Raw genomic sequence first — 27,793 nt, 5'->3', positions numbered from 1 at the left:
AACATATTTGCCCCATCATCCAGTCCCATTTTTACGTTTGGGCAAGGACCCCCGACACCCAAGCCTCTCATGATTAATATAATGGGGCCGGGGAGTATGGAGGAGGAAACGCTCCTCCGACTTGACCTCCCCCAGACGCCTTCCCCACTATTCAATTTTCAACAACAACAACAATGTATCTCCAACATATTTGCCCCATCATCCAGTCCCATTTTTACGTTTGGGCAAGGACCCCGACACCCAAGCCTCTCATGATTAATATAATGGGGCCGGGGAGTATGGAGGAGGAAACGCTCCTCCGACTTGACCTCCCCCAGACGCCTTCCCCACTATTCAATTTTCAACAACAACAACAATGTATCTCCAACATATTTGCCCCATCATCCAGTCCCATTTTTACGTTTGGGCAAGGACCCCGACACCCAAGCCTCTCATGATTAATATAATGGGGCCGGGAGTATGGAGGAGGAAACGCTCCTCCGACTTGACCTCCCCCAGACGCCTTCCCCACTATTCAATTTTCAACAACAACAACAATGTATCTCCAACATATTTGCCCCATCATCCAGTCCCATTTTTACGTTTGGGCAAGGACCCCGGCACCCAAGCCTCTCATGATTAATATAATGGGGCCGGGGAGTATGGAGGAGGAAACGCTCCTCCGACTTGAGGATGAGATATCCTCCTGGATATCGATGAGGTCCGTAGCGGTAACGAAGGAAAATGTACCAGGAGGGTATCTCCTCACCGAGGAGGGGAGCGTGTTCTCTATTAAATATTGGGCCACAGTGGGGGAGACGAGTCTTTCCCTGGTATTGATGGGAGCATGATTCAATACCAGGGATAGGACTCTCTCTCTCTCGGTCGGTTATATTTTCTATGTTATATATTATACCTGTTTTAAAAAAAAAAAAAAAAAAAAAAAAAATAAAGGGAGGAGTCAGTGAGTAAATACCCGAGTTTTTTTCTTTCTTCCTTTTTCTCACTTTGAGAATGGGTGGGTGGGTGGGTGGGATACTAAACTAATGAGTGATTTATCATTTACAATGAGCAGACACAGGGCTCTATATCTCTGATAATGTTGAGTTAAATTCTAGGATTAACACATGGTAATCCTAGGATTTAGTCTAAACAGGAGATAGGTTCCCTCTGCTGTGGAACCCTCACACCTGTTCCATGTAAGAAATAGATGAAGAAATATCCGAGTGGAGAAGTAATATTTTTTCATGAATTTTACAAAAAATTAATATGAAACCTTAAAGGTTAGAGTTTTCTCCACGCCTTCCTTCGGTTGGTGTTTAAGATGAGAAAATTTCAAACTAATGTCTGATGATACTCATAGGAGAGATTATACACGGGGAAATTTCCGAAATTGAACATTTAGATGACTGTTGACAGAAAAATTGCACGGGATAATTTTGAAAAGGTAATCATACATACAAAGATTACACTCGAATTCTTCGATCTTTAATTTCGGAAATTTTCACCGTTGTACGGGGTGATTAAATTACTCGACTCTTGTCAAAAGTCTGAGGAAATCGTTTGCTGGTCTTCATTTTTGAAAATTCAACCCGGCCCCCGCTTAATTTTTTCAATGTTGTTTGGTGTGACGTCACAGCACGTAAAGACGGCTATCATTTTATACAGTAAAACACTCTCGAAATTTTCCCGCTCAATTTTACATCATTGATGCTACATCACCCAGTAAATTAACCCCGATTTTTCTGTCCCGATTTTACTAGACTGATAACGATTATCCATCACCCGTAACAGATAACCAGTCGCTAGTGTCCTCACACCATGGTTGTAAAATCAGGCATCCTAAAATAATCCAGATTTTCCTGATCAGTCTGACAACGCGGGTGATGGGTAGGCAACCCGCAACAGTCGCTAGTGACGTCACACCATGGTTGTAAAATCAACATTTTTCTGCACAATTTTACAACACTGGCAACGATAGGTAGGCAACCAGCAACAGTCGCTAGTGACGTCACACCATGGTTGCAAAATCATCCTAAAATAATCAACATTTTTCTGCACAATTTTACAACACTGGTAACGATAGGTAGGCAACCCGCAACCAGTCGCTAGTGATGTCACTCCGATTCCCTTCTGCTGTCGCCTTAAATGTCAAAGGTCAAGTGTGGGTATATCCCTATTATCATACTACTGAACTCGAACCGGGAAAACGTTAATCCGCATTCGCAAAATGCGAAAATTAAACAAATTGAAGGGATACCGAGAGAAGTCGTAAAATTTTTGTTTGAGATTGATGGAAGGCCACCCAAAACTAAACATTTAGGAAAAAATCTTTTCAACCTCCCTAATCTGACAATTCGTCTAGACCGTCTTCAATCAGTTCTGATGTCCCTAAATGAACAGCAAATATCCAATTTTTTAAAAGTATACAAAAAGTTCCAGCCTCTAGTTGACAAAGCTTCCAGTAAAAATTGGAACAGCATTTCAAACCAATATTTTGACGATTTAAATAGGTTTCTTTTACGCACAGAGAAATTAAGTGTGGAAGATACTTCTTCGTGTATCAATGGAGGTGTTGTCAAGTTTTGCGAAAGATAAAAATAAAATAATGTCATTTTCCAGAGTAGGGGGATTTGCAGGTCAATATTATTTTATTCTGCCCGACGTAGTAGAAGCTGTAAATGGTAACCCCGACCCATTAATAAATTTGTCAACGATGCTTATCTCGGATGAGTTATTCAATAGATTTATAGCAAGGAATTCTCCCTTAAATGGCAAATTGAAAATGTTATCGTTCAGTCCAGTCTTCAAAACCCTCACCTTCACTTCCATACTTGAATTGCATAAAGAATTGGCCGAGGAACCATCTTGCACGGATCAATATGTCTATTTAAAAAAACAGTTAATAATACAGTATATTACTCCGCCACTAATTGTAGCGGAGCAGTTTTTTCCCCCCTTGGCATATTTCTGGTTACCTGTGTTTTTTGAGCAGATGTATACGGAGATCCAACACGTAAAGAGACAAATGAGGTTAAGTGTGTCAAATTATGAGGCATTTCTCATTACTCTCGGCTTCAGGAAAGATCAACTAGCGCAAACTGACGTATTAAGGCAATTACTCGCAATGAATTTAAATTTATTGAAAATCTACAGACCCATTTTTCAAAAGGATATTATGATTTCGTCATAATAAAAGTGCCGTTTATTCATTACAAGAGTAATTTACCAACAGTAGCGGAAACAAATGTGCGGATATCTTATGGGGATTCAAACTCATATACTTGCCCTGAAACCACGGTTTTCCCAGCGGAAAATGTCACAACGTCATGGTGTTCAATTTGTCCGAGTGAGTATGTTACTTTAACATCAACGTTTCTGGACGGGTATCAAAAGGTTTCGAGTTCAGAGTACCCTAGCGATGAAGATGATGATTGCGTATACGCCAGTCCCGTTAAAATGACAGGGAATTATGTGGCTTTATATACAGGTCTGCATACTAAAAGAAGGCGCTGCGATGACCCAATACTAAAAACTTTATTAAACTCAACTAGAACGGTATTTACACATTTTGATCCTTCTGAGGGAAATTTAAACATTTATATTGATGAGGCAGGGTTAAAGTTCATGGAAAATGGGGAATTTGGTAGAACCCACGCAGATAAAGGTTTTTTTTCTCGATTGCAGAATTTCTTTACACAAGGAAATTTTCAGTCAGATTATGAGGCAGCGATGCATGGTTTTCCTGATATCCCTAGAGCCCCACAAAACTTTGATTTCATAACCATAATTTCGGACAAACCCTACGCAAGGCTCTTACAAAAGAAGCACTCTATATTTACTTTGGCATGCAATGATGCGCCTGCAACAAGTAGATACATTGTAGACCTTTCCCTTCCATTTATACTAAATGATTCATGTCCTCTGACTCAGATAGATGTGCTGAGCGTGGAGCCGGAAAATGTGTTTTATCTTCACGGCACTACATCGCTGATGTATTATGGAAGTAAAAGTACAAAAATCAATGAAATCAGATTGAATAATACCAGCACATTCATTTTAAACTTGAACAACACACTTATAGGTTGGCTGTTTATAGACAAGCGTTTTACGACTATAAATTTGGGGGAAAATCTACGGATCATGGATAATCCATCGGTCATAACAGTTTTTACAAAATTCAATTATTTTAGCGTCAGCATAATGAAAAGATACATGAACGCAATAGTTTTCAGAAATGATCCCCCACCTCACACGACAATTACACCTTTGACAATTATTTTGGATTTGAACATGAAGGTAACGAGGGTTCAAAAGATGTCGACTTACAGCATTGAGGTTGAAAATATAGAGCCAATATTAAGAAGCGTATCATACGACGTGACTTTTGAACAATTTTTTAGTGTCCTTGCCCGCGCTCTCAACCTAACTGTCAGTAATACTAGGGAGAGTGATACATGGACGGTCCACAACTCCATGTCTGGTACCAGCGTAGGCGTTTCGAGCGAGCACACTGTTTTTACTGATACGAAACAAAAGAGAACTGAAGTGATAAATCATTCAAGAAATTTAACAATAGAGCAAGAGCTCACATTTTTAGGGCTATATCAGCTTCAGGAAAGTAACTCAAAGTTTAAAAATAATCCAATTATGGTCCAAGAAAGGTCCTGGCGTGTTTTACATTTTCAGCGTAATGATGGAGCCAAAATTTTTCAGCATGTAAATGTTAACTCCAGTAGCATTATACAAATAAATAATAAAACGTACGATGTTCAGGGGGTCAATATCCGTGCTTTGTTCAGTGAAAGTATAGACGAGGCAGAACTACTTCGCTTTGAATCAGATCAGACTGTCCCCATTTACATTGAAAAGCCTCTGCATGAATACAAATATCTGTAGATCAGGATTATATTAATTTGAATAATGTTTCAATCTACACAGGAGATGAAACTGACTTAGTTTGTCAAGAATCGTCCGGAGAACAACTGACTTTAAATGTTGGTGTCTTCCGACATTTAAATAATGAAATAGACTACGATTTCGATTCTCGTGGATAAAAGAGAAGTGTAGATTACATTGACTCACATTTTCACGTTAAAAATTCTGCCCCAACAGCACCATCGCTGATAAATTTAACATGCAACTCCTAAGCACGGATGATCGTCCAAGCGAGAGAAAAGTTAAAAAGATTTCTGACGTATGAACCAAATGTTACTTTGAGGGACTGGGGGCTGCATGATACCAATGTCAATAACATAACAGTGGTGGTATCTTCTACTATTCATGAGACTAATTTCGACTACTTAAACGACGGAATTATCAAAATTAATTATCAACGGGATCCCACCAACTTTCGTGGAGAGAACACCATCAGAAACTTACAGTGTGATTAACAACTCGACGAGTCACTGATGCTCATTGATTAAATTGTTAGGAGCATCCGGAAAGTTTTTTAGTCATGAAGCAGACGCAGCTCCATTAATCAAATTTAGATTTTTTGACGAGTCACAAGCAAAAAATCTTCTAACTCTGGAAGTAGAATGTATACAGAGTCATTTGAGCTACTACCTTGTTCCGAAAGGTCTAGAGATAAAAAAAAAAAAACAGTTTGTATTACAGTATAATCTAGCAGCATTACTTGCATTGATACCGGTTTTTCCCATCTTGTCAAGTGTGTGGTTTCCTCGATTTCTTATGCAGATTCATCAGGGGATCAAATCCACAAAGCGGCACTTCAGGTTAAACGTGTCACCTTTCCAGCTGCTTGGTTCTTCTGGTGCGATTCTTCGGATAGAAGCATTTCCGAGTTCCTTGAGTGCTTCGCGGATGTGAGAAGGAAAAATGTTCCTGCAACAGAGGAGAAGTAGGGCGAATTAATTCAGTGACATTGAAGGAGGGGGCAAGATTGACTTCCATGCGGTTGTAAATATCTTCCTTTCCTTTAACTATTCTTAGTTTTGAGCTGTTATCACTGCCCAGGAATCTATACGAGTAATTTATTATACACCAAAGAAAAATGTTCTCCAATTCTAATTAGGTATGTATGGATTTTGTTTCTGTCCTGTTCAGTTACTATACTTACTATTTTGTTCTTGTCTTTTATAATCAACTCTGTTTTTCTCGAATGTAACTTGAAATTGTAACAATAGTAAATATTTACAAATCCTGTCCACTAAATTTAATGTAATGCTCTGAAGATGGTTTCAGTCCTGAAATGCATTAGCTCTTATGTAAAAATAAAAAATTCATCTTTGGTTAAGAATTTAAGGATTATTAAATATAGATTCATGTGAAAAGAGTAAAATTTACAGTGAAGTAGGGGAGAGGCGGGCAACGTGGAATTGGGCCTATTAAAAAAATCTGTCCGTCCTAGTAGAGAGGGTATCCATCAGTTAGAAACTGTTTCTATGCAAAAAGCGATAACATAACCAATAAAAAATGACGTCAATAGAAAACCGGTCCTTCGCAAATTTTTTTTGCGCCCATGAAAACTTATGGGGCCACCAACAAAATGGAATGGGCGGGTAAAGTGGGATATGATCATTTGAAAAATCTTATTTGTCCTTTGGTGCTTGAAGTCGAAACTAAAGAGGGAAAACTAGAACTGAACTAGAAACTGTTTTTAAGCAAAAATAACAACATAAGCAATAATAAATCACGAAAGTAACTAGCCGACCCTCGCCAGATTTGTTTCATGCTCATGAGAGCTTGTACATTTGTAGAAGTGACAAATAAATAAATAAATCCATGCATCCTACTTAATCAGTAATTGCTCTAGTTTCAATTTCAAAAATCGAAATTTAACTGAATACCTCCCCTTCTAATTGTTGATATAATTTCAAGGAGTGGAATTTTGTCTCTTTTTTTGGAACTAATTTTCTTGGCGCTTTAAGAAATTTTATTCGGCTTCTATCACCTTCTTTCGATAAAAAAGCGATGAAACTTCAATGATAAATAAATATAATGTTGTAGATAGTTAGAACAAATTTTCTGTATCGCATTGGAAAAAAGTGTTCCACTTTGCCAGGCTCTCCCCCCTAATGTGAGAAAATTGTAAATGCATCAGACATGTTGAGAAAATCACAAGTAGAAAAGGGAGTGCTAGCAGCGGATGCTCTAATAGTTATCCAGGATGATGATACCAAATGTAACTTCATGTGAGTCATATTTTGTTTGACGAAACAACTCGGATCGTCTTGTAACAACCATTATGTTCTGATGTTTTTGATGTTAAGGGGCGTGGCCTAGTGGGGCCTTAGTAGATTGTTTATTTTGCACAATTTGGCAACGTTTATGGAACATTGTTTGGAAACAATCGGAATGTCCTCGGAGCTTGTTACAACTGTTGTGAACATTTGATAACAAGATTACTAATCTCACTTCTAGCTGCTTTGCTCTCATTGCTTGTGAAAAAGTGACGCAAATAACACAAAATCGGTAACAGGAAACAATTAATGCGTCGAACAAAATAGGACTACACTTGAAAGGTTTTTGATGCTGTTGGACCATAAGAATACCGCCTTGATACGCTTTGTTAAAGTGTCGGTACTTCTAAGACCATTGGACCTCGCTCTTCGGCGAGGAGTGGTTAAGGTGATTCGATGGACACCATATTTTGTGTCAGAACGGCATGCGATATATCGCATCAATTGGCTCCATTTTTTCAGCTACTCGTCATTTTTCTCCAATTTTGAGATCGCAATTCTGTTGTCAGGAGACTAAAGCAATAACTTACCAATTTTAACAAAGAAATTCAACGTAATAAAGGCGTGGTTTTTTATAGAGAGAAAACGTTGCATTCGATACTGATATCGCAACTGAATTCGAAAGCAATATTTTCTCTCTAAAAAAACCACGCCTTTATCACGTTGAATTTCTTCGTTAAAATCGGTAAGTGAGTGCTTTAGTCTCCTGACGACAGAATTGCGATCTCAAAATTGGAGAAAAATGACGAGTAGCTGAAAAAATGGAGCCAATTGATGCGATATATCGCATGCCATTCTGACACAAAATATGGCGTCCATCAAATCACCTTAAACTATTAAATGATGTTCAGAAGCAACTGGGAAGAGTCCTCGCTGAGATGAGAGATCCCAATGATTGTGAAAACATGATAAACAGTGTATTACTTCAAAATCAAAACATGATATTAAGTGTATTCATGCAAATTAAGAAGCACATTGCACCCCCCACTGCGCCTATCCCAGGTATAATCGAATCAATGAAGGTAAAGGATTACAGCATTAAAGGTGGCGTTAAGTAACATTTTAAAAAAAGAGAGGCAATAAAATTAAGTTGTTACAGCGCTAGGCGAAGGGAACTTCACAAAAATAGCTCGATAAAAAAAATCCAATCGGACAGCAGACTTGTCTCAAATCCTGATTTTACGACCGATTTTCCCTTGAATCTTGATGAAATCATGATTAATTCCTGCTAGACCTCAAATCCTGATGCTACACACCCAGTAATAAGTTTACACATATTGATTCAAATACCACAACTGATAGAGCTGCAAATGGAATTACCTAGGTCCTGGAAGTAGCAGAGGCCGAGGCTATGGGCCAGGCGACAGGAAGCAGTGAGAAATGAAAGAATGGTGTTTTGTGCCTCAGTTGATGCTAATCCACCTAAGTTGATAGTTATAATTAAGTACACGGCAGAAAATACGGATATTCTCTTCCCAGGTCACACAAAGATTGACCACTCCCTGGTTACACAACCTTGAACGATGATTCAGGGGGCATTTGGGAAGATAGGCTTACATAAGGTGAACTAGTATAAATCACAGAATCACGGCTACTTCCAGCTGTGAATATGGGAACGGAGGAAAATGATGACTTTTCAGACTCAATTGAGTTACAAATGCTAAGAAATCGCTTGTAATTTAGACTGAGACTTCGGCGTAACGGTGATCGCGAAAACAGATGCGCAAAAGAAGGCAGCCATTCAGCACATGCATGAAAACCAAAACTCAGGGAGAGGCACAAACCCACGAGATAAAGGGATTAAGAGGTAATGTAAAGGCGGTTGCAATAGGAAGTGGAGTGGAAAATTGCTTACCATTCTTGAAAAATTCGGAGGTTTCACTCAGGCCACGAGACGATGATCACACAGGGTGGTGGCTGGCGAAGAGAAACCAACTCTGGAGAGAAAAAAAGCTACCACACTCGTAGACTGCAGTTTGCGGTAGCATTATTACCTCGTCTAGTCACAAATTACACGATAAGCGCAAAAAAATGCGCAAAAGAATCACTTCCGAACTAAATATCAGAACTTTCAAGCTTCTCCAGGGACTCAGCGACTGAACAAAGGCAAAGGCGCAGAGAAAATGGCAGCGGCGGCCCTTACAAGATTCAACAAGTCGGCGTGCCACGTCGACAGCATCGCAGAAGTTTCGAGATCATTCACTGCAGCAGCAGGGTGTCAAGACCGCCATCTTACTGACGTAGATGGTGTTAAGCCAGCCTCTTTCTTATGGATAAATTAATGGGATCACCGTGTTTCGTCACCCAGACCATGTTTCTGCTCCTCCTTTGTTCAATTCCTTCAATATCAACCAATCAGAGCATTCGTTACAAACTAACATCACTCACACACTCTCATTTTCAACAAGTTGCTGAGTCAGACTTGTCCTCGACGTTGCCAAATTTGTAGGGATAATAAAAGCAGATATTTAATAATACTGCCTGCCCTTACTGGCAATGAAGGAATCCCAAACATGACCGGCAGGCGCCTGGCTGGCGCCTCCTCAGGAGACCCTGGCGCCATCCGGCGAGGAGAAGAAGGGTAGTGCGGGGAAGCGGCTGCTAAGAACTCAGAAAACTCGAAGTTCGTGTGTTATGTGTGTTTTTGACCGTTTACAGTGTTTACTTCTTCATGAAGTATCAATTTACACTGAAAATTTTAGCTCGCCCATATTTTGTAAATGCTGAGTTTCTCAATTAAGCCTAGTTCGTATTAATTTGGAATTATTATTCTCGGCTCGACGATTTGTTTTTGTTTTGAGTTCAAAACTCACTTAACCTTACTCTTACTCCTGCTGTTCGAACTTATGATCTGAAGTCCAGTAGGTATGGTTTTTTCTGTGTAATTATAACAATCCGTGAGGATCCTCAATAATTTCGTTGTTAAGTCCTGATGTTTATCTCCTTTAATGCTGTAGATTTTCCATGCGTATCATGTAGAGTTGTGACGATCAATTCTGTTGAAAGTTATCGAAACACCTGCACCTAACGTCGTGGGTCAGTTACTGTGAGCAGTTTTCTCTCATTGTCAAATCCCAGCCAGTCCATAGAGAAAAAAAAGGAGGTGTTTGCATCTTGAGGTTTGTTTACCCTGTGACGTAGGTCGGTACAACCTGGCCAGCGAAATCCGGAATTCGAAGTATGAAAAACGAACCATAATGTCCCATTTTTTTGCTAAAATCAACTCATGATATAATTTCAAGCACTTTCATGGAATGAATTTTTTCCATAAATTACACCATTTCCGAGATAATTGATGATAAAAGTTGCTGTACCGACCTATGTCATCAAAAAAATCCAAGATGCCCAAAATGCAAACACCTTTTTTTTCTCTATGAAGCCAGTCGAGTGTCGAAAAACAGAAATTCGATAGTGATAAATGGCACTTGAGTTGGCTACAGCCATTGAAAGTTCCCAAATTGGGTGATGGAAATATATCAGAAATAGTTGTCTTAAATGGCAAGCAATTCCAATTAAATAGCTATTTTGTGTTGAAAAATCGACCGTGACTATCTATAGTGAGTTTGTACGTTACATGAGGGGCTTGAGAGACAAGGCGCCAAAGTGCAGTTTTTGATATTTCATGAAATACAGGTTAAAAGTTTCAAAATTACATGGAGCTTTATGGCCGAGAGGAAATTTAAACTCATTTTTTGATGCTCTAAGTTTGGAATTTAGTTGTGAATTTTTTTCATGATATACTTTCAAACTAATTTTACTTAGAGTCGATGAATATCTCATTTTTTCAAAAACGGCATGTACGCGCTTTTTGTGAAAAGCCCCTCACATGTAGATTAAAATTGCTGTTAAGTAGAAGTTTCATAGCAGTAAATTGACTCTAAATAGCTGATTTATCACTATCAATCTTGAAATTCTGCTGTATGGGATAGTCTGGAATCATTAGTTTAACTGGTGAAGATTTTCTGTAGTGCCACATTGGTCTTGAAGATGTTCTTACTTTTGAGGCAGGTCAGAATTTTCCTCAGTTTAGCAAGCTTCTGATGAAAGGTCTAGGATGTTTCACTTTATTTTTCAGGAGTTTGATCAAGTTTTGAATCCAAACTCTGATGACATGTTCATAAAAATGTTCAACTTTTTCAGACATTCAAGGCTGTAATCTATTCTTTCTGATTTATTCTCAGGGTTGAAGAAGTTCCCTGACGTTCCTGCCTATGAAAAGGAAAATGATACGAGATATGATGATGAAAAAAGCATCCTTCAAAACTTGGACTCTCATATTTGGATGAATTGATAACCGACAATGATTCTGAAATTTGGTGGCTTTCTCCTCTTGCTTTTGTTCACGGGTTCGTATTAATAATTTTGCTTTCTTTCACAGAATCCGTTTCCCCGAAGAATAAGAAGATCCATCTCTCGAAAGATCCTGATTTGCACTTGATTCAGAAATCTTCCATTTATAGCAAGTTCATATTTCTCTCGTAGATTCATATTTATTTTGAACTGGGGAAAGAGAAAAACAGACAAATGTCTCATCAAAAAATTACACCATTCAACAGATATTTACGTATATACATACTAACCAATGGCCCAACTGATAATTGATGCATTCAGACTGACTGATGAGACTTTTGTCTATTCTTGTCTCTCCCCAGTTCTAGTAGAATTGTTATCTCCTCACTTAAATAGACAATAACGGCAATATGGCCAGGAGCAGAAAAGGAAGGAGAAGTTTGAACACAAGCAGTGCTCGAAACTCACAGCGCCAAATGCGCCTAAAAAATCAGCCATGGCGCCCAAATAATGAAGGCTCTGCGCCAACGTGGCCCCTAAAAAGTGCCCCCTAAAAATCTGAATTTTCATAGGAAGTCACATGAAGAAAGAAAAACAAATTTTCTCTTTTGAATTTAAAAAACTCAGACTTTTCAGCACGCCAAGTGAAAGCTTTTTCTGTTCTTCACGATTTCATTCTTAGTGCTGTTGTCTTCCCCACTTTACAGCTAATTACTAGTTCTGTTACAAAAACATCTTGCGTCTAACTTTTCACTAAATGCGCCGTAACACTTAGGCAAAATGTCAATTTGGCCCCTAAAAATCGGGCTTGATGCGTCACATGGCTCCTAAAACTCAAAGGTGAGTTTCAAACACTGAACATAAGTGAACTGCAATGTCATGGATCCTAAAATTCTATAATCCCATCAAATATCGCCTATCTTGGTTCATAAGAGGAATTATAGTGAGGCTAATGGCACTAGACAAGGTCTTAATTAGAATATTTTCCCCTTGAAATCTGATGTAGTAAACAATCCACACAAGAGAAAGTTCGGAAATCAATCCCTGGACAAGGTATTATCAATCATTTTTAACACGCTTTAAAGGGAAGTGAGGTGAAGAAATGACTTCTCCTCTATTTCGCGTTTTAATCAATGTTAAATTGTAAAATTTCATAAATATTTTGTTTAGGAGTTCATTTCCAGTCTTCTCCTTAAATGATTGATTTTCCCTGTAAAATTATGAAGTGAAAATATGTTGCATAATGCTTCAATTCATACTTTTTTTAGAGGTTGTACATACTGGGTGAAGACTGTTGCCCTTGCTCCAAGTACGTATAGTCGAATTTCTAAACTTACCGCAAAGTTAGAACATTTTCAAGTAAACTAACCAGTTATTTCTCTTTTTTTTAACCAGAAATAGTTGCATCTGACGTTATTCTGTGTGAAACCTACACGAAATCAGAGTGCGAGGAGCCAAGCTACTCAGACTGTAATAAGACCCTGGAATGTGAGCCTGCCCCAAGAACATACTGTTTTGTAGCATGGACTAATGTTTCTGGTGTCATTGATATCTCACACAAGGTAAATGAACTTTCCCTCAATTTAAGATTGTAACTTGTGGCCCTGTTTCTAGAGTCGCTTCCCATTTCTTCAAGTAAGAATTTTTCACTTACTCCGGAAAAAAGCTCATCCTGCGCTTTTGATTTTGATTTTAACTTAATGGATGGTGGGAGGGAAGGTTTGACTTAGCTTTTTTATCCAGAATGGTTTACTTACAGCATCAATCAGTATTTGTTCTCACTCTAAGAGGCATCAAAATGGGGAGGGGATCTTCTCTGTCCTAGGAACCAACATATCATAGAATTTGAATGTATAATTACATCTGGAAGTAGCAAGTCAACCGGAGAGACTTCACATGAAAATATGTTTGATTTCTGTAGTATTTGAAATAAGTAATACTCACCAATAATTTGCCTAACATTTACTGATTTTATCAGCATCCAAGAGTACAAAGATATCTTACTCACAAGGGGAACTTCCCAAGCTGCCGCCTCCAATCGGGCTGAAAAAATTCATAGGAACTCTTTGGATGAATCCAGTAGGACCATGTTTTTTTTGTTTTTTCCCGATGAAGTGTTTGAATAAAGTTTGTTTTCTTTCAAAATAGTCCAATTTTGAGCGCGGTAGACACCTAGTGTGCGCCAGGAGGGCTAGGCGAAACGAAGGAGCGTTGCTTCGCCTTGCCCAACCCTCCTGACGCACACCAGGTGCCTGGGGCGCACTGTCAATGCACGCTCAAAACTGGACTGTTCGGAATTTTTTGGGATGTCTCCAAGGTGAATTGGAAGAAACACAAAATCAAGGTCTTCGTAGATTCATCCAAAGAGTTCCTACGAATTTATTGAGCCGGATCGGAGGCGGCAACTTGGGAAGCTTCCCTTGTCAGTGTCAGTCATTTCAAAGGTAGATACCAGAGGAAAACTGCTTTTTATCGAGTCCCATTAGTTCCATTGTTATTCGCAATTTTTTGGGAATCTATATTTCTGAACAGTTGCAGGAAAAAACCTGCTAATTATTTGTAGACAAGGAATTGTTTTCAGAGAACTCCAGACATGCCAATTCTAACTAAAGTGAGGCTAGGTACCTTTTTGCGGTAAGGACTAAGACAAATAACTAAAAAAAATAGTGGCATTGTAGCAGACAATGTTAGAATTGATGACTCATGGTTTCGTTCTTCTTGCTTGAGTTGATTCTGAATGAAATTTCTTTTTGCCACATAATGTGAAACATTGTTTGATTTCTGAATCAGGCCATCGAAAAAATGGCTCTCCGTTTTATTGCATCTAAAGAGATTGCCTTCAGTTAATCTATCAGTCATCACACGCCATCTATTGATTAATGTTTAGCCCAAAAACTTTCCTCTTTTATGCGGATGTCAGTCCTTTTATGAAAAATCCAAATTCTCACAATCATTTTTTGATCTTACATTCCGATTCGCGTTTTTGTCTCTATCTATTTTTCATCCTACAGTCATCAGTGTGATTTTCACAACTCAGTCTACCAGCATAGGAATTATTCATAGCAATATATCAATCGATAATTCGCTCGTTGCATTACTCTCCTCCCAGACTTTTTACTTTCTTTGTATCTTTTTGAATATTTTCAGCTGTAAGTAGGCCTCTTGCAGATGCAAACTTCATGTTAAAAATAAAATAATTGGAATCCAGTAAGTTTCTTGAGAAGGTTAATGGCGCAACACATTTTTTTATTTTGGCTTCATTTCATGCTTGTCTCTTCTTTTAGGGTTGCTTTCATTATGACGAAGGTGGCGAGCACAAGTGTGTCAATCAAACAAAATGTGTGGACAAGAGCGAGGAAAAGAAGAAGCAAAAATTTTGCTGCTGCGAAGGTAGCCTGTGCAATAACCTATTCTCTTGGGAACTGGAGGTGCCCAAGCCCATCATGACAGGTGAATTTCTACCGTATTTTCAGGAGGAAAGTTCAGCTTGTGATAATGAAAATTTGAATGTCATCCAGGATTTAGGAGCACACTACATCAAAGAATTTCAGGCTTTTCATCTGTTTTCATTTCTCAATAAAGGAATGGAGAATTTGCATACAAATTTTTTACTGCCTCATCTGAAAGTGCTTAAAGAGCTAATTCCACAGTATTTTTTATAATGTTTTTCTGATATGGGAAATAGTATAAAAATAGATTTAAAAGTGAGAAAATGCACCACCCATGGATGTCATCAGGCGGCATTTCCCATTTAAACACACGTATTTTAGCAGATTAAATCATTTTGTCATATCTTCTCCAATAATTTTTCGATTCATGAACCGAAGGTATCCTCAAGTTCAGTTCAGTCAGTAGTTTCCACTTATACTTGAAATTCATCATATTTCAGACACCTGCAAATTCTCTGACAGTTCTTCTATATTTTTTCCAAAATTATTTCACTTGCAGTAATGGGTTGATTATGAATGATGGAAGGCATTTATACTGATCTATTTATGTCTCTGTTAATCTATTTTGTACAGGGTTTTGTCCCTCGTTTGTCCCACTTTCGTGGGGGTTCCACCATTTCCTCCCTGTTCTCAAGTAGGTTCTCCCATTTCATGCATAGACGGGAAGTTTTTGCACCCCTTGGTAAAATCGAATTGAAGTTTATTTTTTTTGCTTCTGCATCTGGATGCACATTTCTCCTTTACTTATTGTACATTTTGGAAGATTGCTGCTAAGAAAAGTCAGGAAATATTTGTCACCTTGATCTGATTAATCTGTGACTGTCATTAGTCCACACCCTAATGATTCCGTATCATCCTCAAGCCCTAACATTTTACTGTGTTTGTTGACAGCTGTTACCCAAGGCCAGGGAGATAACTCGATCATTCTGTACACTTTAGTGCCAATATTTGTCCTATGCGTCAGCTTGGGTCTTTTATACTTGGCTTTCCACAAGAAGAAACTCCCGTATTTCAGCCAAGTAAGAGGCTCTTTTTACTTCATTGGAATTTACCACAAGCCGAAGTTGTAAACCAAGCATTTCAGCATAGGCTTACTCGTCAAAATTTCATATAAAACAAATAATTATTGAATGGGCCACTTGACACTGTATGAATCAAATTACCGAACAGCATGTTATCTCTTTGAAAATGCATTGAGAAAACGAATAATACATCAGGAAGTCTGGAAACGAAACTGTAATTGTTTACAATGGAGGGGCATGGAGGACAAGGGGTATAAGTGCAGTTTTTGCTATTTCGAGAAATACGTGTTTAAAGTTTCGAAATTGCATCGAGCCTTATGGTGGAAAGAAAGTTCAAACTGACTTTTTAATGCTTAAAAATCAGAATTTGGGAGCGAATTTCTCACAGAATACGCATTAAGACTAATTTTCTTTTTAAAATCATTAGTATCTCAATTTTTTAAAAAACTGCACCAATGGGCCTTGTCCTCCAAGCCCTTCAATCGGACCATGTTTAGAAGAAAGGAACCAAGCCACATCAGCTATTACCAAATTTAACTGTACAATTCAATTTTCTACATGATTACATTTGTGCGGATACCCATGAAAATTTTAAGGTATTCGCTTCGCTTTATGCAGAAAATTCACTGTTGGCACGAAAATCTGCACAACCATTTTCATGTTAAAAAATAAATTGCCAATTAACATTTTGCAATAGCTGATGTGGCTTAGTTCTCTTCTGCTTAGCGCAGTCCAGTCAACATCGATTAATTGGAAAAAAATACGAATGACATCATTTCTATAATCTAACTTCAATTTGATGCGTGTTGAAAATATTCGTCAACACCTTGCTCAGGAGTTGATTTCTAAACCTCCTGTTGTGTGAATCTTTTTCTATGTAGATTTTGAAGAGAAAACGTTTGACTTGTTCTCTGATTCAGACCTCATCTAGTAGCCCATTAAAAACATGAAAAAAGCACTTCTTTTTGTCTCTAACGAAGTCAAACTTACTGCTCACGAAAAGATAAGATTGAGTCCTCTTGAATCAAATCATGCACCAAAACTAAATATAGCGCCTCTTGTAATGGAATTATTCTCTCAACGAGGTAGAAAAATAATTTAATATGTACTTTTAAGAAAACTTGAGTTTTTCCCTCCTAAATTCCTCAAAATTTCTTGTCTTGTTTTCATTTTTACAACTTAACATTCCTTAAATTTTAACCATATGAAAACCCATGTAAGGAAATAAATGAAAATTCCTAATCCATCCCATTAAATTGTTCAGTAGCGCAAGTGAGTTCGCAAAATTGTATCTCTTTTTCAATGAAAAGTTTATGGAGATATATACTAAGATCATCTCTTTTAGGGAGACGTAGGTAGTTCTATTAATTTTAAACTAAAATTATTTTTTTCCCCAGCTCCCAACGTTGGAACCTCAAGAACGACCACCATCGCCCAACTTGGGTTTTAGGCCCATCGAATTGATTGAGATGAAAGCAAGAGGCCGGTTTGGGTGTGTTTGGAAAGCTCAGTACAAGACTGATATTGTCGCTGTAAAAATTTTCTCTCCTCAGGTGCGTTCTCATTCAATTTCAAACGCTGAAACGATCATTCAATCATTCAATTGAAACAGGTTTCAAATCTTACAATTTTATAAAATTACCTTTTCAGTTATACTCTCTATTATAAACATGAGAAAAGTGTAGCCTCTATTAGTGGGGCTCTGAACCATAAAAGAAAAACTCTCTCAATGTTTGGAAGGACTTTGTGTCTACAGTACCTATGTTGACCTGTTGTACCTGTTGTTGTTGTACCTATGATGTATATGCCTTTCAAATTTTTTTGTGGAAAAATGAGGTTTTTCCAGAAAAATACTGAGATCTGGTAGTTACTTCAACGAAATGACGCTTGCTTTAAGTGTTTCAACCAAGTGTTACAGTGTATTTTTAATTTTTCATTTCTCATATCAATCTCAACACTCTGTCATTTGCTTGTAGGATAAGCAACTATGGCAGACTGAACAAGAAATCTTTAAATTGAACCATATGGACCATGAGAACATACTCCACTACATAGGAGCGGAAAAACACGGGGATAATCTGCACGCTGAGTTCTGGCTCATCACAACATTCCACGAGCAGGGATCGTTGCACGATTTTCTCAAAGCGAACATTGTGACATGGCAGCAGCTATGCAGAATTGCTCATTCCATGTCGAGGTATTGTATTTTTTTCATGACTCATCTTCTAATTTTAATTAATTAATTTCAATGAATCAAATGTAATTATGAAGGTCATCCGGAAAATAAGTTTAGTCACTCAATATCTCCCAATTTAAGGAAGATGAAGAAAATCTGTAAAAAGTTTTCAAAATCCACTTTTGGCAGCTTTCCTAATGCGCCATAGATTTTTTAATTTGATCCCATAGAACTTTAAAAAAGTAAAGTTTTTCTAAAAGAGTTTTGATGTGTGAACTGCGCTTTGTTTTTCGTTTTTTCATGGAGAAAAATAAGCAATTCCTCAAATGCAGGATGATTTACATTGAAGATGTCATGAAAGCTGCTTATTATTCCAAATCATCGACGGAATTTCTTCACGAATAGGCAGGATAATGTGAGGGATTATGAATGATTCAGTCAACATGCAAGACTTATTGCAGATAAGTTCGGTTATTTGTTGTTCTGATGCATCTGATATGAAAGTAAATATGGTCAATACTGCATTCTTTGTAGCTGGTAAGTGTGGTCTCGTATGGTTTTCATGAAATTCAACTGTTTTTAAGTCACTCACTTGCGATAAGCAATGAATGCAGCAGCTAATTTCCTGATGATGCTCTCTGAAATTTTGGTGGGGTCAGAGAAACCAACTTTTTCAGAATTGTATTGAACCTAATTTTAAAATCTATAACATTGTAAAGCTGTAAGTACTTGCCTTTCAACGTTTAACACAGATTTTCTCCATTAATCTTAGTTAACTAGATATTGAGCAGGTAAAGTCACTTTCTGGACGACCCTTTTAAATTAAATACTGAGGTTGTTAGGCTACCAATTTTCAGAGACGGAAATGTTTCAGACAGAGATGATGACATTCATAGCCATCAGTGCTTACGTTCTGTGAGAGATATAATTTTCCTCCTAGGGGTTTTCCCTTCTTAACAAGTATTTCTTTCTTCTTTATAGAACCGATTATCATGCATCAATGTCAACACCTTTGTTTCTAATTTGAGTGGTGCTTTTAAACTACCCTCCCTCATTGCCACCAATTTTTCACCTTCAGTTCAAGGAGAAAGTTTTTAGTTAGCATTCAATGGTCGGTCTCAGTCTGCTCAAAGACATAGTTAAAACATTTTACCCTCCTCTGTATCTAGTCCTTCAGCAATTTATCAAATCTTTTGCATAACGAATAATTCTAATTTTTATTTGGCTTTTTTTTCCTATTTTGCAGAGGTCTCTCGCATCTACACGAGGAAATCCCTGCAAATAAGACAAGCGGGCACAAACCAAGTGTTGCTCATCGAGATTTCAAGAGCAGCAACGTTCTGCTAAAATCGGACCTGACAGCCTGCATAGCAGATTTCGATCTAGCTTTGATTTTTGAGCCAGGAAAATCTTGCGGCGATGTCCATGGCCAGGTAGTCCCCTCGTCATATCATTTAATCCACTCATTCATTCTGATTTTGTATGTTTCTACAATTGGAAACTGGAACCTTTCAAAGGAAAAATAAGTAATAATATTTAAGTTTTGTTTAAACTCCTAAAATCAAGTCAACTTATAATTTTTTAAAAAGTAAGGTGGATTACATTTAAATCAAGTCAGTGGGGTAACTGAATAAGTATGGTTATAAAAAAGAATTTAGAAGTAAATTGAAATAAAGTTTTTCAATGAAATATGATATAAACTATGTACAAATCGCCTGTCATTCTTAAATAAATTAAGACAAGTCATAACAAAGTAAGATTACTGGAAAGTAATTTTAGATAAAGTTTGTTAACTTGAGTTTCAAATTGGTTTAATCGTCTAGGAACAGAGTGAACTTTCACCCTAAATGCAGGTACAGTTCAAGAGTGAAGAACATCTACAGATGAACTAGAGCATTTTTCATTATTTTTCGGTTTCCGAGGATGGCGCATTTTTTCTTTCTGTGAAAATTTAAAAAATTTAAAAAGCCATCTCTAGAATCCCAGTGCAGTCAGGAAGGAAACCTTCCATTTGCCTGCTCAAAAGTTGAATTTTTTTCAATACACTAATGATTTTCTCTGCCTCTGTCTTGGATCAGTGTATGTTTATCTCATGTCTGTTTGAATTTTATAATCAGCAACAATTTTCTTCTTTGTCATCAGGTTGGCACACGGAGGTATTGGGCACCTGAAGTCCTGGAAGGTGCAATCAATTTCTCACACGATGCTTTCCTTCGAATTGATGTGTATGCTATGGGCCTTGTTTTATGGGAACTTGTCTCCCGCTGTGTAATCCATCAGAAGGTACCTTCCACTACCAACGATCCAAATTTGAAAATCAAAATTTTTTATTTTGTTAAATGTAGTTTTGTAGCTTCCTCTGGAAAATTTCAAGATTTTCTGAAGAAGTTTTTTCGTCAACAAGAGCAGGTATTTGAGGACAAGAAAAAGAGAGTGACCTGAAATTTTAGTTGATAACCAGTTTGTGAGAGAGAAATTCTGCAGCTCTCCCAGAATCATTTGCTGCTACAAAAAGTTTAAAATAATTTGTAAAGGAGGGGTTTTGATAAGAGCCATTTTTGGGTCCTCTGTGAATTTTCTCGATTCTACAATTTCTTAGATCTGAAGACCGATTTTGGCAAAAAATGCTAATTTGCAGTCGAATGCCAAAAGATCTGCATTTCTCGGCACAATCGGCCCGTAAGCCCATGTTTAGGCCAGGATTATACCCGGAAAGAGATCCAAAATGACCAAATTCCATAAAATATAGACCTGCAATGAGCAAAAATTCGTTGAGTTCAGGGAATTCAGTTAGGATGGGCCAAAAGACCCCTCCTTTCACAGCAATTTTTCGATTTACACACGAGTTTCCTATCTCATACATTTCAACAATTTTTTTTTACTTTTTAAAGTCAGATGTTTTCAGTCAATGCTTCTGTGGATAGATACCCTCCAAGGTGTATCAGTACACTTCGAAAAATCATCATTAATCGACCCTTCGCATTAAACTCACCGTTGCAAGTTGATGTTATGAGATTTCAAGTATATCCCTTCTAAAAGATGATTTTTTATTTTTTCCAAGGAAACTGAATCTGAAAATGAAAATTCTCAGTCGTATCAATTGCCTTATGAAGCAGAGGTAGGATCGCACCCTTCATTGGAAGACATGCAAGAATGTGTTGTGTACAAGAAACAAAGACCGGCCATTCCAGAAATGTGGCGAGAACACAAGGTATGTGCAAAAGTCAATTTATGAAGATTATCAAGCCATAGAATAGAGGATATGCAGGTGTCTTAAATTTTGTGAATGGACCACTAGACAAGGTACGAATTTCAGCATCCTCATTCATGTTTCTTCACCAAAATTTCACGTGAAGCACGACGCGCACAACGAAAATTACTGAAACCAACTCCTAACGGAGATATTAACGTTTTTATTTCACATAGGCTACGAGGAATTTGAACTGCCCGCTCACAAGAAACTCAAAGCTCTACGCGAGTCAAATCGTGCACTGCAACGGTTTCAGCAAGCTTCTCAATCGAGCAATGTTCATTTTCCACCATGAGTTGTTCAAACTATAAGCAATTTGCTACAGCTGAGCCAAAGCGTCAAGATTGAGGTTGCCAGATTTTTATATCGCAGAGACTGTCATGATAACGTTTAGCGCGCGATGTGAGTCACGTAGAGCATTGAGTTTTAAAGGCGAGAGGTTTGAATTCACGCATCAAGAATCATTAAATATCTTCGTAAGAAGTTGATTTCGGTAATTTTCGCTGTGCGCATCGTGTCTTACGTGAAATTTTGGTAAAGAAACAAGTATCCTAAGGCTTAAATTCGAACCTTGTCTAGTGGTCCATTTCGTCTTTAAAATGATACTGCTGGGAAAACTGAGTACTAGGATATCCTTGGTTTCTAAATTGGACAATTATTGGAGAAAATATGACAAAATAACCTAATCTGCTAAAATGCATGTGTTTAAATGGAAAATGCCGCCAGATGACGTCAGAAGCACATTTTCTCACTTTTAAATCTATTTTCCTCTAATTTTCCATGTCAGAAAAAAAACATGAAAAATGCTGCGAACTCATATCATTAGGCACTCTCAGATGAAGCAAAAAAGTCTTTGTGTGCTAATTCTCGATTCCGTGAATTTTTTCTTTTTTTTCTTTACTTTTCTTATTTGTTTGGTTGATTTGTTCTCTAAGAACGTAGGAGAGTCTCTCAGAAAATGTAAGTCCACCCGTTTTTTCCCTCAAAAACCGTTGATGGTAAAAATTTCCAATTACACAACCCAGAAGCCTCTTTTTTCAACGTTTCTAGAAGTATATTATGTTTAGTTTTTCAATGATCCAGTCGCTCAGGAATCGCATTTTCTGCAGTAACTTTACTTACATCTTTCAGAAAATATACTGTAAAGTTTACCACAGACGAACCGCAACCATTTTTGATCTCATCCTTTTGCCCATTCTTGTGAATTTTTGTCTCCTCTCCTGTGAAACTTTTTCACTCCTCACGCATCTATCAATTAAGTCCGTTCAGCAGCGCAATAGTCTGACAAACCTTATTTTACCAATGTCAAAGGTGCACCCTGCGGTCTATGAGGTTTAACATTTTTCAACTCTAATAGCCCTGACCACACTAGAGAGCTGAGCTGCTAAATTTGACGCTTCAGTGGTGTTGAATAAAATGCCCTCCTCAAGGTCTGATCGATTTTCTGTCAATAGATTTTTAAAATGGTCTTCCAAATGACTGACTGTTTTCGGACATACAGGGTGATACCAAAGTCTAGCAACACCAGCACCAGGCATCGCTTTTGTAAGTGTTGAAAGAATTGAGATAGAGACTTAAAATTTTGTGAGGGCTCACAAGTCATAGAAAACAATTGTTAGTCAACTATTTTTGTTTCCTACTAACATATCCGAAGTCAACACAGTTTGAGATCCCTCACAATTTCTAAGAGACCACCCTGATAAAAGGCAAGAAGCTGAGGAGTTTTATTCATATTGGTGGCATGGGACTTCTGGATCATACTGTATTTTGGCCAAATCCAATTGGAGGGCTTGGAGGACAAAGCGCTTAAGTGCAGTTTTTGAAAAAATTGAGGTATTAATGATTTCAAGTTAAACTAGTCCTAATGCGTATTCTGTGTTAAAGCTCCCAAATTCCAATTTTTAAGCATCCAAAAAGTCAGTTGGAACTTTCAATCCGCCATAAAGATCCTTGTAACTTCAAACGTGTACTTCTCGACACAGTAAAAACTGCACTAATTTGCCACGTCCTCCAAGCACCTAAATTGTAGCCAATAATATGTCTCCACTTTTTCTCAGTAAAACATTCTTCTTTTCACGATAGTTTTTATTTTTCAGGGAATGGCATTGCTCTGTGATACAATGGAAGAATGCTGGGACCATGATGCAGAAGCGCGGCTATCCGCACCATGTGTTATGGAAAGAATAGTACAATATGCCCAGTTCTCTGGTGTAAACGATGAAATTTATTCGAAGCTTCTGTGAGAATCCCACCGTTAGAGCTGTCAAATGCTCTATTTCCTGCGAAGTATTCTCAATTTTTCAGTGTTCCTGACTTATTTTTATGAGTGTTGAAAGACTGTTACTATTAATCGTTGCATAAACTTTAATGAACAGAAGACTTCTCCATAGAATAAAGAGACTACGCCAACAGAAGCGAAAGCTCCGAAAGAACCAATGTTGACATTTTTCTTCCCGGGGTCGGTCAATCTTCATACTTATTGAAACCTGATTGGAGGTTAACCTACAATTATAAAATTGGAAAGAAACATAAAATTTTAAGCAACCCTACAGTGCTTCTCTGGAATAACAGTGAACAAGTGTAAAAAAATCTCTTTTAATTCCTACAAACGTCTGTATCTGCTATCCTTCGACCTCTCTAGAATGTCGACATGGCGCAGACGTAAACAGCACTTATTGACTCAGTTTCGCCTCAATGACAAAAAAATGGCGGTTGCTTTCGCTTCTGTTTACGTAGTTTATTTATTCTATGACTTCTCTCAAGCTGTAACATACAACAGCTTCTGAATGTATGTGCCATCTTTTTTCAACCTATTATGGTATTTTCAAATGCAGAATATTTTGCCATCGAGTCTATCACTGCATCTCCAACCGAAAATCCAGAGAAGAAAAATTTTGTTCTTAATCCTCTATAGTATGAATTAATTTTGGATCTTGGATTCTAGAAGACACAAATCTATTTTGCAGCTTTCCACAAAGTCCCAAATTTTTCTCTCAAAATTTCGAATTTTTGGTGATTTTTTTTAAGTAAACAAAAACACGGACAAGACTTTGCAAAACTACGCCTCAAAGGAAAGTTTGAATTTTTAAAAAACTGAAAAATGCATTTTTACCAATCGGTAATGCCAAACCATTGAGGGTTAAGTTGAAATCAAACAGCTTAGTTCCAACCGCAAGATGCCAAGAATAAGAGCGAACTTCTCTCGCGCATTTTAGAAGTTCAATTTTTTATCTCATTAGTAAAGTGTCCATTACCTTTCATTGAACAAATTTTTGAATTTTCATTTTGTTTTTTGATGCAATGTAATATTCGTTGCATCTGAGTATCTTGCAATTTCTCCAGTCTGAAAGGACAAAGCCAGAGCCCCTCAGAGGTTCATCAATCTAAAATTTCAAGGGAGAGTGGGGGGAAGGATTAAGAACCCTGGAAAAGTCTGAAGATGAAGATTTTTTGACCCCATATTTTTTGGATTTTTGACTATAGAATCCCTGGCAGACTTTAGCTACCCTGGAAATATTGGGAAAGGGGCCTCTAGACAAGGTATGAGTTAAAGCAATTTGCAACTTGTATCCTCCTCAAAATTGTACGAGAAAAACTAATTACACAACGGGAAGTCTGGAAACCAAACCGTGAACAAGATTGTGTGTTCAAAATCATCATTGGTCAAATGAAAAAAATAGAAATGAGGCACTGGAGACGAAAAGGGCACTTCTCGATTGCAGTGTTTCAGAATTTCTGTTCCTAATTAATCCCTTGGAGATGAATTTAACCCGCACCACTCATGTGTCGGATGTGGTCCGTCATTTTTATTTTCCCGTTCCGATCATGTGTCGGACCTGATCCGACAAACCTGTTCACCTCGCGTAAGCTCATGTGTCGGACGTAGTTTGCCGCCTCTGTCTTGTGCAGCGATCCATCGGATGTTTGGAGAACTACGTCCCCAGCTGTCAACAACTGCGTCATCGCGCTTTGCGCTAAATTGCGCCTAACCTCTCTTGTGTTTTCGGTGTTGTCGGCCCTCCAAACTGCCATTTTAAGGGTTAATGGGTGATTTTTCCAGAATTCTTTCCGTAGAAAATTGTAGTATCATTAGGAATACTCGGTAAAGTTTTTAGTAAAATGGATGCATTCTCTTTCCTTACAATGAATGAAATATTAGAGGAGACTCTGAAACACTTCAACCGAGAAGTGCCCTTTTCGCATCCAGTGCCTCAAATGACGTCATAAGTATAATCTAAGTTCCATTTGATCTTTGTTAAAAATACTTGTTAATATCTCGTTCAGGAGTTGACTCTCAAACTCCCTCTTGGCGAATCGTTTTCTTCGTAAGATTTTGAAGATGCAACATGTGACGTTCTCATCTAGTTTGGACCTTGTTCCGTCTCCCATTATGTGTACGTTTCGGATCATGATGTGCTCTTTTTATAAGTGCTATTTTGTAAAGGCTCATTAATTTAATTTGTAAAATAATGTGTAGAGTAAATAGTTCATTAGGTAAAGAATTCAGTAAAACTTCTTCTGGTTCCTTTTATCAGTGTTGTAAGAGTTGACCGCAGTACTTTTGCTTACAGTGCGTACTTGGTATTAGAATTTCAAAATGGCAGGGGAACTCGGGAAAAGAGAAAGCATTGAGCATTTTTTCCTGGAGGCTAAAGTTTCAAAAAATTAAAAATTTGAAAAGAATAGCAGAGAGGTCTGTGGTCAGTTTTAAAAGAGGAACTTCATTTTTTTACTTTGATGTCTGTTGGTTGATCACCAATGGGGAAAGCCAGGGAATTTTTGGTACATCGGTAATCGTTAACCTGTAAAATTTCGAGAAATTCTACTCCTAAAGTGTTTTGACAATGCACCCATTCAAGGATGTCCTGTGATAGCATTAATTTAATGTGACTGAAGTTGGCTTATGAAACTCTTGTTTCAGCTTCTCATCTGCTATGTATATTTAACAGACTTCATTTTCATTTTGGTACCTATGTCATGCGTTATTTTCAGCTATAGAAAATTTTTTGATCTTTTAAATTCTTTTAGTGTGTATATTATGCCCTGTATTTATGCAGCAGAAACTGAGTTTCTCCCGTATTCCAAACTTTATAGTCCCTTAAAACATTTTTCAATGGCACACATTTTTTTACCTCAAGTCTGATGTAAAAATACGATTTTTCATGCTATATCATCGTCTTTTGTCCTTCTTCTCTACAAAAGGGAAGAGGCGTGCCCCCTAGATCTGCCAGTGAAATGCTTGTATTAAAAACCAGGGAGGCAAACTTCAGAAAACATTGTATGTAAATGCTACTCAAATCACTCGAAAATTGATCGATCATTCGAGCAGTGGCAATTCTTACAAGTTGGAAACATTGTTTAAATGTGTTCCATTTAGATGCATGTCAATGGCTGGTGAGCCAGCCCATCTCATCTAGAATCAACGTATTCAATAGATCTTAAGGGAATACTAATAGTGACGCCAACTCGCTGGAAGCGATGCTCAGCATTCAAGTCTGTAGTGTAACTCCTACTTTCCTACTTCTAATGACACTCTTGCTGTTGGTAGATTTCAATGAGATATCAGAGATGTTTTGACTTCGTCAGACTAATTATTTTGACTTTTCAAAAATGATAAACTTTGGACCATCGCAATGGGCCAAATCGATTTTCCTTGTATCTAAGAGTAATTTACACCATCGTTATCGTTGCTCTTTTGATGTAAGGGCGTAACTCAATTTCCTTGTGAGCCCTTTTCTTTGAATAATTCCATGCTTTTTGGGGCTCAAGTGGAAACAGGGATACGCCTTCATGTGAGAGGTGCAACGGTATGTGTACTAAAAATCATAAAAATTCTCCTTCTCAATGTAGCAGTTTTTTATTGAATATCATTCTGGAACAAAAAACTATACATACTTTCGAGACTAATTTGAAACAGTGTTTTCCTATCTTATTTGTTTAAATATTTGGATTTTGCCTTCAAGTTTATTCAGTTCCCTCATTAAGACTGTCAACGAGAGAGTCATGTATTTATGTTCTCGCCACAAAGAGAAATGACAAACCTAAAAAAACGAGAAAAAAAAATCGCTGCCTTTCACGAATGCGTCTAGAATTTGTTAAATAATTTTCTTTCCCGCATATTTTTTCGTGAAGAATAATATGATACTAATTTTTTGCGCTTCAAGCCAATCTTGGCCGAAGGACTTGCTTTTGAGGCCTTATTGCTTGTGTTTCTAGGATACTTACATACTTTATTTTGTACTTTTTAATTGTAAGAAAACTTTTTTTGTATTATTATTTTTGTAAGGTTTCCAAAAAGTATTAAAATTAAAAGTTGTCTATTGAAATTTCTTGCAGTTATTCTTGTTTACTTGAAATTTTGGTTAGGAAGCAGTTTTATAATCCTTGAATTTGCAATTTGTCCAGTGATCTATTAAAGCACG

The 27,793-nt window shown here is 37.5% G+C and overlaps 1 protein-coding gene and 1 long non-coding RNA gene across 3 annotated transcripts; one reads left to right on the top strand and one right to left on the bottom strand.

Moving 5' to 3' along the window:
• Positions 1-3,497: 3,497 nt before the first annotated feature.
• On the bottom strand, positions 3,498-9,598 carry LOC109029863 (uncharacterized). Its single transcript, XR_002008663.2, has 2 exons — positions 9,040-9,598; positions 3,498-5,826 (listed from the first exon to the last, which is right to left on the bottom strand). It is a non-coding gene; the product is annotated as an uncharacterized lncRNA (long non-coding RNA).
• A 204-nt stretch (positions 9,599-9,802) lies between these two features.
• LOC109029861 (activin receptor type-2A) lies at positions 9,803-27,697 on the top strand. 2 transcript variants are annotated; one of them, XM_019040540.2, is made up of 11 exons: positions 9,803-10,045; positions 11,366-11,530; positions 12,870-13,036; positions 14,759-14,924; positions 15,815-15,942; positions 17,343-17,498; positions 17,922-18,142; positions 19,368-19,554; positions 20,264-20,404; positions 21,183-21,332; positions 23,468-27,697. In XM_019040540.2, exons 2-11 carry the CDS (start codon positions 11,485-11,487, stop codon positions 23,612-23,614), a joined length of 1,509 nt encoding a protein of 502 aa, XP_018896085.2. In that variant the 5' UTR covers positions 9,803-10,045; positions 11,366-11,484; the 3' UTR covers positions 23,615-27,697. The 2 variants fall into 2 exon arrangements, with proteins under 2 accessions (XP_018896085.2, XP_018896083.2); XM_019040538.2 differs by having other exon boundaries at positions 9,803-10,049.
• The last annotated feature ends 96 nt before the right edge of the window (positions 27,698-27,793 follow it).

The sequence above is a fragment of the Bemisia tabaci genome, chromosome 10 (assembly GCF_918797505.1).
Source record: "Bemisia tabaci chromosome 10, PGI_BMITA_v3".
NCBI lineage: Eukaryota > Metazoa > Arthropoda > Insecta > Hemiptera > Aleyrodidae > Bemisia > Bemisia tabaci.
Note: the sequence above shows the minus strand (reverse complement) of the source record. Positions and strands in the feature narration are given on the sequence as shown.

Excerpts from the sequence above, each read along its gene's own strand:
- LOC109029861 (XM_019040540.2), top strand. The coding sequence starts at position 11,485 with ATGATTCTGAAATTTGGTGGCTTTCTCCTCTTGCTTTTGTTCACGG. Across the intron at positions 13,037-14,758 it reads TCATTGATATCTCACACAAG|GGTTGCTTTCATTATGACGA; the intron begins GTAAATGAACTT and ends CTCTTCTTTTAG. Across the intron at positions 20,405-21,182 it reads GCTGTGTAATCCATCAGAAG|GAAACTGAATCTGAAAATGA; the intron begins GTACCTTCCACT and ends ATTTTTTCCAAG.